Here is a 9,368-nt window from a genome sequence, read left to right as displayed (position 1 = left end):
ATTCCTCCAGCACTATCCTTCCCCTCAACCCCTAAATGTAAAATCCCTCCCAGCCCTGCCACTTCACCTAGGACTCTGCCTAAGTCTTTTTCGTTGTCTGAGCCAAGGTGTCAACAGAGTATTACAGTGTCTGTTCTGTCCGTCTCCCAGAGATACAAAGGAAACTGCAAGCTTGAGCATCACTGACCCCAAATACCCAGACTCAGGTGCAACCCAGGTGGAGCTCTTTTCTCTGCTGCTAAAGGAAGGGCCGCAGGTGAGAAGAATTTCTGGGGAGAGCAGGACGTAGAGCCAAGATCCGGAATACAGCCTGTTCTAGGAACCCCACCCTGTCCTGCCCTGGGTTATGCCAGCTGGGTCAAAAGCAGAGTCTAGAAAGTGAGCAGCCTCTGGGTGTAGACCCAGGGAGACTAGTGTTCTGAAAGGGGCACAGTGAGTGCAGCAGCTGCAGTGGGTGTGTCCGCAGGTGACGTGCTTATGGAGCTTTCCTTGGCTTTCATTTTCTCTCATGAGGGATCTGGGGTTCCAAACGTCTGATAACTCATTTCATGTGCCTTTGACAGCTCATTCACGTTTTCAACCATGACAGATCTCACTTACCTCTGGGAAACTGTGGGGCTTGTCCCTGGCCTTCTCCAGCAGAAACACCAATGTTTATCCTCCCAGCCCCCCAAGAACCTTTTGCAGAGAGAAGGAGTGGAGCTCACTGGTTTTATTTGAGCCCAGAGGGAAAGGCCCTGGCCACGTCCCAGGCCCCCAAGGCTGGAGGAGGGAGGCCTCCCTGCACCCGCCCTGCAGGCCGCCTGCAGAAAGGAGGGAGGCAGATCAAGAGGGAGGCCAGCTCTCTTCAGGGGCTGAGTGGGAAGGAGGAGTTGGACTAGAGCTCTGTCCTTGTGTCTGGAACCTTCTCTGAACAAGCCCCCCGGGGGCCTCCACACAGCAGCGCCTCCAGGGTCCCTCGACCTTGTTGGTGGGCTTCATAGATCTGGTCTTCTCCAAACTCGCCCAGGTAGTGGAAGCAGGTCTTGGAGAGCCTGGGGAGCCCAGCAGGAGCCTCAGACTCTGCCCTGCCTACAGTGGGCAGATTCAAGGCTGCACGGGCTCCATCCCACTCCAACCCTCCAGTCATCACCTGGTGGGCCACAGCCCCTCCATGATCATCACCATGATGCTCGGCTGTGCCCCTGGGCTCAGTCCTGGGCCCATGAGACGTTTCACCTGGTCCACTTCTCCAACTCCATAGCTGGAGGTGGAGGGAGGAGAGGGAGACAGCATTAGTGGAGCCTGTATCTACCCGAAGCGGGGCACATGGGACATCTACCAAGTTTGGTGCCCAGATTCTGGTCCTCTCTGCTGAAAAACTGAGGACCAGAAAGGGGAAGCCCCTGGCCCAAAGTCACACAACACCCTTATCCCCTGGCCACCCACTCTTCTGCTTGCTCCCAGCTCCAGAGTTCAGCCTCTGTCCCAACCAGCCCCTACCCTTGGGCCAGAGACCTTGTGGAGTGTGTATGGTGTGAGTGGGAGGATGGTGACCCCCATTCATCAGCCTTCCCCTGGAGAAGTGAGGCAGGGGCCAGATTTTTCAACTCACCCCTGCCAGGTCTGAGAGCAGCTCTGGTCCAGGACGTCTGTGTATACTGACTCGCTCAGCTCACGACGGCCCCCAGAGTCCAGTGGGAGAAGCTTGGCCTCAGCTTTTGTCAGATGTTGCCACATCTGGAATAAAGAGGGGTTCAGAACCAGGGCTTCAGAACTATTCAGTGTGGAAGGAGGGGCGGGGGAGAGCAGAAACCTGAGTCTCGGAGGAAGAACAAGGCAACGGAACATTTTGAGCAGGAAACACCTGTGAGGCTGACTTTGTGGCCCTCCCCCAGGTCCAGAGAGCTGGGAACGCGTCAGCTGAGGCAGGATCCACAGCCTTGGGATGAGGTGGGTGGCTGGGCAAAGCTGAGCTGGCCTGGGCACTGGGGACCCTCCTGCAGGGCACACCTGCCCACCATCACCACATGTGATGTAAAACCACAAGAACAAGGAAAGAAAACCACTCAGTCATCAGTGACACATATACTCATAGCACTTACACACACACACATACACAAGTACTCAGACATGCTTGACAGGTTTGTATGTGAACTCAAGACACCCAGACATGCTCGTGGGCTCATGGACTCAACAAACATACACACATGCACACAAAGCCCTGCGCTCCCCAGGCATGCTTTGGGAAGGAGTCCGGACTTCAGGATCGGCCTGGAAAGGGAGTAGTCTGAGAGGACTAGCTAGGGACTCCCTCATGTCCCAGAGATGGTCTGTCTGCTCTTTGTTGGGCAGACAGGTAAACTGAGGGACAGAGGTTCTAGTGAGGTGAAGATGGCAATATCATGGAAGGTTGAGTCTAGCTTGATGCCTGCGGATGGGCTTGGGGATCAAAGGCCAGTGATGGAACCTGAGGCAGATAGAAGGGTCTGGCTTGAGAAGGGGCCTGTGTAGGGGCAGGAGAACTGCTGGGGGAGGGGGGACTCACCTGGTAGGCCACCGCCCTGCAGGCATCACATCGCAGGTGAGTTGGCATGTGAGTTGAGAACTTCTCTTCATCGTCCAGCTCAGGGGCAGTGGCAGTGAGTGAGGCCTCATCTCCGAGGCCCCCTGGGATGGCCCAGGCCCCAAGCAGCGGCAGCAGTAGCAGCAGTGACAGCCTCATGGCCGGTGGAGCTGACTCAGTGAGCAAGGGCTGTGGCTGGGGTGCAGGTGTGTGGGTTCCTCTCTGTGTGTGTGTAGTGGGGGCTGCTTCAGAACACCTGGCCCAGACCAATGGGGAACTGACACTTCACCCCTCCCATTCTCTCCCTTCCCCAGGGCCCTGGAGACTCCACGTGTGCACCTTCTCTCGTGGGACCCTGGCTCCAGCCAATGAGGCAAGGAGAGGGGCTGGGCCTGGGCAAAGACACATGGGAGCTGATACCTCTCATGACCTGGGACAGGCCACGTGGCAGGCACTGTGCTAAGCTCCCTGGGACCAGCCTGCAGAGCCAGCCCCTCTCTAGGCATGGTTGCCAAATCTGTTATCAGGAGGAGATGAAGGGTTACTGTTGTCTTAAATCTACCCCCAAGAACACAAAGGTTCAGAGAAAAGTGACAAATTCTAGGCCACACAGCTAGAAGGGCTATGCTGAGACTGGAACCCAAGCCTGGTTGATCCCCAAGGCCCACTGACCACTCAGCCACCAGAAGAAATGAGGTCACAGGCGTGACTGCCAGCCTAGGGCTCCCTCCCTGAGAGGCAGGTTTCCTGAAGGAGGGATGCCACAGTGTATGAAAGACACATGTGATACTCTCCCCCAAGCCACACCCAGGCATGGACGGCATTGTAGGGGGTGTTAAGAGGCCCCAGCAAGAAATCAAGACACTTCACGCCAGTTGTTCCAGCCATTGGGGCCATTGGGTTTATTGCACATCACGATGAAGTGAGGGGCCCAGGAGTGGCCCAGGGCCCTCCTTGGCATCGGCACCTCTGGCCACAGAAAGATGTCCAGGTTATTCTGACTCATAGTTCTGTTTCCAATCCAAGGCGACGGGGGCAGTGACTCCAAGAAATGCAGGTCCACCAGAGGCCTGGAATTTAAGAAAGGCATTGATCTCCATCCCTAACACTGCTTCTAATGGTTAACTGTTCTTCCGCAAACTCATCACACCACGTATCAGTCCAGCAAGGCCCAGTCACTTCACTCAGCACTCTACACAGACCCCCACGAAGAGCACCCCCCACTCTGTGTGTCCCCCTCTGCTCTCCTGGAGTCTCGAGGCAATTGGAACACACACTGTGGGGCCAGTCCCTTCCTATGCTGTGACCAGCCTGCAGAGCCAGCCCCTCTCTAGGCATGGCTGCCACATCTGTTACCAGGCGAGTGGAACCAGCTGAGAGCTCCACACAGGGGCATCCCTTCTTTCGACAGCCCTAACCCACCCTCCACTCCATCCAGAAAGGTCAAGAGTCTCTCCTGGGACAACAGCTCAACCATCCTCTCTGCTTTTAAGTCTTTCCCAACCACCCACTAATCTGCTCCTCCCCTCTCGGCGGGAACAGCCAGAATCCCCCCCACCCTTTTAACTCCAGAATGAGCCAGTTCAGTTCTGAGGGCTTAGATAAGCCAAGTCAGAGGCTGGAGTTGAGGAGAGAATGAGGGGCAGTACTCCCAGCTGCAGACTACAGTCACCTCCCACCTTCTCCCCAGTCCCCACCCCTCTAAGTCCCAGGCTGACCCTCCACGGCCCCTCCCATACTACTTCCCTGATCTACCTCCACCTCCTGACCCCGCAGCTCCCATTCTCAGATGATCCTCGCCTAGGGCCTTCTCCAGCCACTTTCCCCCACAGCCTCCCAGGTCAAGACTCAGATCCTCTTCCAAAGAATAATGGACTTGATACCAGTGTCCTTCTCCCTTCATCCCATCATTGCTCACTAGCCTGCTCCACCTCAACTGGGCCCACCTTCTGGGAGAGACAGACATCTCCCTACCTCCAGGGGCAGCCCCTTCCTTGCAGCTCCTATTTCCTGCTGTCCCTGAGAAACCCCATCACCCCCTCAGGTCGGTTCCTGGGGCCATGTCCTGGGATTTTTCACACTGCCAACTAAAAATTGTCACTTGTCACCTGCCTCTACAAAGATGAAATCACTAGCCATTGCAATCGCTGACCTTCAACCCACCCTGAAAGTTCAGGGCAGAGATTAGGAATGAGGCCCTCTGTGCTCTGGGAGAAACTGGCAAAATAGGCCTTTAGATATTTATTTTCAGGAGAAGTTTTTATGAGCCCATTTCTTGCAATCTTCTCATATCTAGAAAAGCAATAAAATAGACATCTGCTCATTGTGACTAGCAGCAATCTTCTTCCAAAATGTGTGCTTGATTGCACTATCCTTCTTCACCAAAATCACATATACTGACCTACCCCCACATAGACAACCTATGTGAGAGGTTGTCTCCCAGGCTTATAGTTTTTCATTTTGCCCCAAGTAACACTTAACTCACAAATCTCGTGTTGTGCATTTTTTTCAGCCCACAACACACACACACCCACACACCCCAACACACCACGCTCTGGGACTTGGGGAAAGGGTATAGGATTTTGCTGGGGGGTGGGGGGGGACAGACAGCCATTTACTGAGCTCCAGCTCCATTAGCCCCCCACCCCCACCCCCACCCCAATGTGTCTCAGATAATCTGAAGGTAACTTCCGGTCTGAAAAAAAAAAAAAAACCGGCATGAGATGGGTAAAAGGAAGAGATGCTTGAAGGAAAAGAGGGTAAAGGACTGGATGCCAAAACCTTTAAGACCATCAATAGGCCCCAACATCCTGCCGATCAGGCCCTGGGGCCTCACACCGGGAACAAGGAGCCCTTGTTGGGCTGCGAGGGACCCAAGCTGGAGGGTGGAGCACAGAGAAGAAGAGGAGGTGCGGGGCTGGGTGTCCCGCTCACTGGCAGGTAGTACATCCCGTCCAGGGGCCCCGCCTCGGAGGCCCAGGGTGGCTGTGGGCCGCTGAAGGCCGGCGGGCCGGGGGATGGTGGCAGTGAGAGGCCGGGAAGATGCCCATAGGCTGGCGGGTAGAGGCCGGGGCCCAGGGCCAGAGGAGTGTAGACGCGGCGGGGCGGCACCGAGGGCGAGGGTGGCAGCAGCACCTCCACGTACTGCCCGCTCTCAGGGTCGAAGAGCAGCCGCAGCCGAGGCTGCCGCGGCGCCTCCACAAAGTAGTAGCGGCCGCTCTCGGGGTCCACTAGGACCTTCCCCGGGTTTGCAGCCCCTGGCGGCCTACGAACCCCCTGGGAGGAACCGTCCGCGGACCGGTCCAGCGGAGGCGCCGAGGCAGCGCGGGGCTGGGCCCTGGCCGTTCTACGAGCCGACGCCGGGGGTTCCCGCGGGAGAGGCGACTGGACCGCCACCGCGGGCTCAGGGGCCTGAGGGGGCGTCTCCAGTTTGGATTCTATTTCTGAGCTCGAGCTAGGGTGCGCCTGCGGGGAGCTGGGGCGGGGCGGTCCGGGAGGTTGGGTCTCTGCCGGCCCCATTGGCGACTGCTGGGGTGAGGTGCGAGCGCCGCCTAGAGGGCTGGTCCGACCCTTGCCGTCCGGGACCAAGCGCTGGGCCTCTTCATCCCGGTTCTTTCCGCCAGGACCGTGCACCGCGACTCCCCGGGTTCTCTCAGGCCGGCGGCCTAAGGCCAGGGCACCAGGCAGGCGGATCTCAGTGCGCGCGAAGGGTTTCGCCGTGCTATTCTCTGCCCTCCGCCGCAGGACCCCGTTGGACTGCGTAACGTCCCGGGGGACTGTGTCTGGGGTTGGCTCTGGGGGTTCGTAGGGGTGGGACACAACCGGCAGAAAGTCCTTGAGAAAAATGGAAGTGTAGTGAGACGGGGCGGGGGGCCCCAGCGCCTGAAGTTCTTGTGTCTTGGATGGGCTGCCTTCATCCCCGCGGGGTTCTGCCGGAGGGGCGGGGAGCCCTGAGTCTGGGGTGCTTGCCGGAAAGCTCGGCGCGTACGTGGTCTTCACTATCTTGCGTACGTCGCGGGGCCGCGGAATGGCCACGCGCGGGCGCCCTGAGGCCGTTTTTCCACAGCCCACCGCTTCAGGGAGCGCATCGGCATCCAGGTTGCGACTGAGAGGCAGCTCGGGTGCAGCCACCTCTGGCGACAGCTGGTTGCCTCGGGAGGCAAGATCCGGCATCTCCCGCGTGGACGGACTTTGAACATTTGTCAGCTTTGGAGTCCCTGGTGCAGACGGCGTGGGCGGCACCAGTTCCTCTTGGGCCACGCCATTAATAGCTACGCGTGTAGACACTACGGATGAGCTCTGCACCGTGGAGTTCCACGTCTCCTGGGGCGATGGGCTCCACGTTCCAACAGGACGATCTGGAGTCTCCCACGAGGGCAAGGTCGGCGGGGACGGGCTCCTACTTCCCTCAACTGCATCCCCAACTGCCGGCTGCGGCACCTCCCACGAGGAGGGAGCTTCGGGGGATGGGCTTCTTGCCCTGGCAACACCCCGATTCCACTGGGAAAGGGTCGGAGGGGAAGGGCTCTTTCTGCTGACAGTTTCCGTGACAGCAGCATCCTGATTGTCCCATGTAGAGGATGCCTCGGGGAGCGATGGGCTACTCACCTTCCGAATTGTTCGATTCCAGGGGGACAGGTTCTGGGGGGAGGTGCAGTGAGGACCCCGCACGGTCCCATTTGGGGCTTCCCACGGCGGGGATGGGCTCCTCCGTCTCACAGTCTTACTCGAAACCTCCGAGGGGGCCCTAGACTGGAAAGGCGGACCCTGTGCCCTCAGGACGGTTTGAGCCGGAGTATCTCGCGCGAAATGAGCCTTCGGTTCTTTTTGGTGCACCTCCTCGGGCTTCTCCCCTGACTTCAGGAAGATGCTGGAACTAACTGGACCCAGAGGCTCGGTCCCGGGCGTGGGCTTGTCGCGCCGAATTGCGCGCTCCCGGAGGCTTGGCCACGGTCTTGGGGCCCTGGCTGGGGCTGAACTATAGTTCACCCGAGGCGGCAGAGACTTGGCTTCCTCCAGGGCTACCCGAGTACTGCGGGGCGTTTCTGGGGTCGCAGGCTCCGGCAGCACCGTGGGTCCAAAGGTGGCGTTGCTTGGGGCAGAGGGCGCCGGGCTCAGTTTTCTGGCTAGCGCCGTCTGTACGAGGTCCGCGGCAGCCTGCAGGCGGCTCAGAGACTCGTCCAGGGAGCCAGTACGCAGGAGCAGTCGAGGGCGCGGCGCATTGGCCTCCCGCGGGGGACTCCGGGGCCGAGGGCGCAGCTCGATCTGACGTTTGGGCACCGTCCGGGGCCTGGCAGGCGCGGTATGCTCCTCCAGTGCTACCTCCACACACTCGAACTGCGATGGGGTGGCAGGACTCGCCGCGCGGGGCCGCAACTCCAGGTAAGTGGCCCAGCGGGAGCCACCGTCGGGGCCCTGGGGCTGCGGTTCGCCAGGGATGGGAGACGCGGACCCAGGCGGAGAGAGGCTGCGGAAGGCCGGCGTCGTGAGCTGTTGCACTTTATCTTCTGCGTCGGAGCAGCTGAATAGGGGCCCAGCGCCGAAGATGACTTCCATCTCCCCCGACGGCAGCATGCGCAGCTGGGGCTGGGGTGGTCGCAGGCCGGAGGCCGGGCCTCGCGGGAAACCCGAGCCGGGTAGTAGCTGCTGGCGGCTATTCTGGGCGCTGACGGACAGGCGAGGCTGCACGCCCGCCCCCAGCGCAGGGGCCACCCTGGGCCAATTCGCCCGGCCCTCTGCGTCCGGCCCAACGTCCGGGGGCTCTGGAGAACCCGGAGCAGTGTGGTAGGAACCTGACGAACCGGACGAGTCCTGGCGCCGAGCGGGGCCCGCAGGCAGCCGCCCTGGGAACCTAGGCAGGGCTGGCTGGGCGAACGCGGTCAGCATGCTGGGGCCGGACGCGGCGCACTACCTCCCTCGCATTCGCCTCCGCTGGTGCCGCGCGGACGCCCGCATTGTCCCCGCCCCGCCCGCGTGTGCCGTGGGGGGTCACCGCGCCTTAAAGTGGCCGCGTCCGCTCCTAAGACAGCCGCATAGGCAGCCAGAGGGCCTTGGGCCCTACCAGCCTAGATCCCTTCTCGGGCGTGAACCTGAGAGCCTAGGGTGACATTCCAGGCTTTGGTTTGGAAGGTGAGCGGAGGGCAAACATCCAACTTGGACCCAGGAGCCAGGCCCAGCTCCACTCGTCCATCCCAGGTAAGGGAACTGAGGCTGAGCAGGGACCTGCTTGAGGTCAAGTATCCTGTGTGGGTCAGTGTGTGAGCCAGGAGACCAGACAACCCGGGTCTGGCAATTTCATCTGTCAACTCCCCATGTCTTTCATCACTGCAGCGCACCCCTACTCTCTGGCCCTCACAAAGCCTGTCCCAGCCAGAGCTCATAAGGGAGCATGCATCACCTTCCGTGACCATCACCACCACCTGCCCCATATCTTTGATAGAGGAGCATCGCATGGAGAGCTCCCCCAACTCCAAAAGTTGTTCTGGGGCCTCAGAAAACATATCCCTGTCTAGACCCACTGCTTTTGTGGAAACCTAGACTGGAGGGGACAGTGCTAACTTTTCAGGTTGTCAGAACAAGGCCCAGATGCTAATATGGCATCTTTTAGGAACATTTAGGGTAGCTGCGGTTCCTTCTTTAAAGGCCTTGTGGTAAGAATAGCTCTGTGTTCCCCCAGGCACTCACAATGCCCTCATTCCAGGCCCCATCACTTTAGGACCTGTCCTGGGGACAAATGCTGATAGGGAAGCAGCTACCACCTGTTACTATCCTGGGACAGTGACAATGGGCACCATTTGCCCTTAAACTTCTGGCTTCAAGGTCC

At 59.4% G+C, this 9,368-nt stretch overlaps 2 protein-coding genes across 2 annotated transcripts; both read right to left on the bottom strand.

Annotated features, from left to right (window-relative positions):
• Positions 698 to 2,814, bottom strand: MZB1 (marginal zone B and B1 cell specific protein). Its single transcript, XM_005683014.3, has 4 exons — positions 2,528 to 2,814; positions 1,595 to 1,719; positions 1,133 to 1,243; positions 698 to 1,034 (listed from the first exon to the last, which is right to left on the bottom strand). Exons 1-4 carry the CDS (start codon positions 2,702 to 2,704, stop codon positions 878 to 880), a joined length of 570 nt encoding a protein of 189 aa, XP_005683071.1. The 5' UTR covers positions 2,705 to 2,814; the 3' UTR covers positions 698 to 877.
• On the bottom strand, positions 3,421 to 8,801 carry PROB1 (proline rich basic protein 1). The gene has a single exon (XM_018050307.1). It carries the CDS (start codon positions 8,429 to 8,431, stop codon positions 5,378 to 5,380), a length of 3,054 nt encoding a protein of 1,017 aa, XP_017905796.1. The 5' UTR covers positions 8,432 to 8,801; the 3' UTR covers positions 3,421 to 5,377.

The sequence above is a fragment of the Capra hircus genome, chromosome 7 (genome assembly GCF_001704415.2).
Source record: "Capra hircus breed San Clemente chromosome 7, ASM170441v1, whole genome shotgun sequence".
NCBI lineage: Eukaryota > Metazoa > Chordata > Mammalia > Artiodactyla > Bovidae > Capra > Capra hircus.
This window is presented reverse-complemented; position numbering and strand designations above follow the sequence as displayed.

Bases quoted from the DNA above. Each gene is read 5' to 3' on its own strand.
- MZB1 (XM_005683014.3), bottom strand. From the start codon at position 2,704: ATGAGGCTGTCACTGCTGCTACTGCTGCCGCTGCTTGGGGCCTGGGCC. The intron at 1,720-2,527 runs GTGAGTCCCCCC...TCTTTATTCCAG, and splicing joins GCAGGGCGGTGGCCTACCAG to ATGTGGCAACATCTGACAAA. The intron at 1,244-1,594 runs GTGAGTTGAAAA...CTCCACCTCCAG, and splicing joins TGCTCTCAGACCTGGCAGGG to CTATGGAGTTGGAGAAGTGG.
- PROB1 (XM_018050307.1), bottom strand. From the start codon at position 8,431: ATGCTGACCGCGTTCGCCCAGCCAGCCCTGCCTAGGTTCCCAGGGCGG.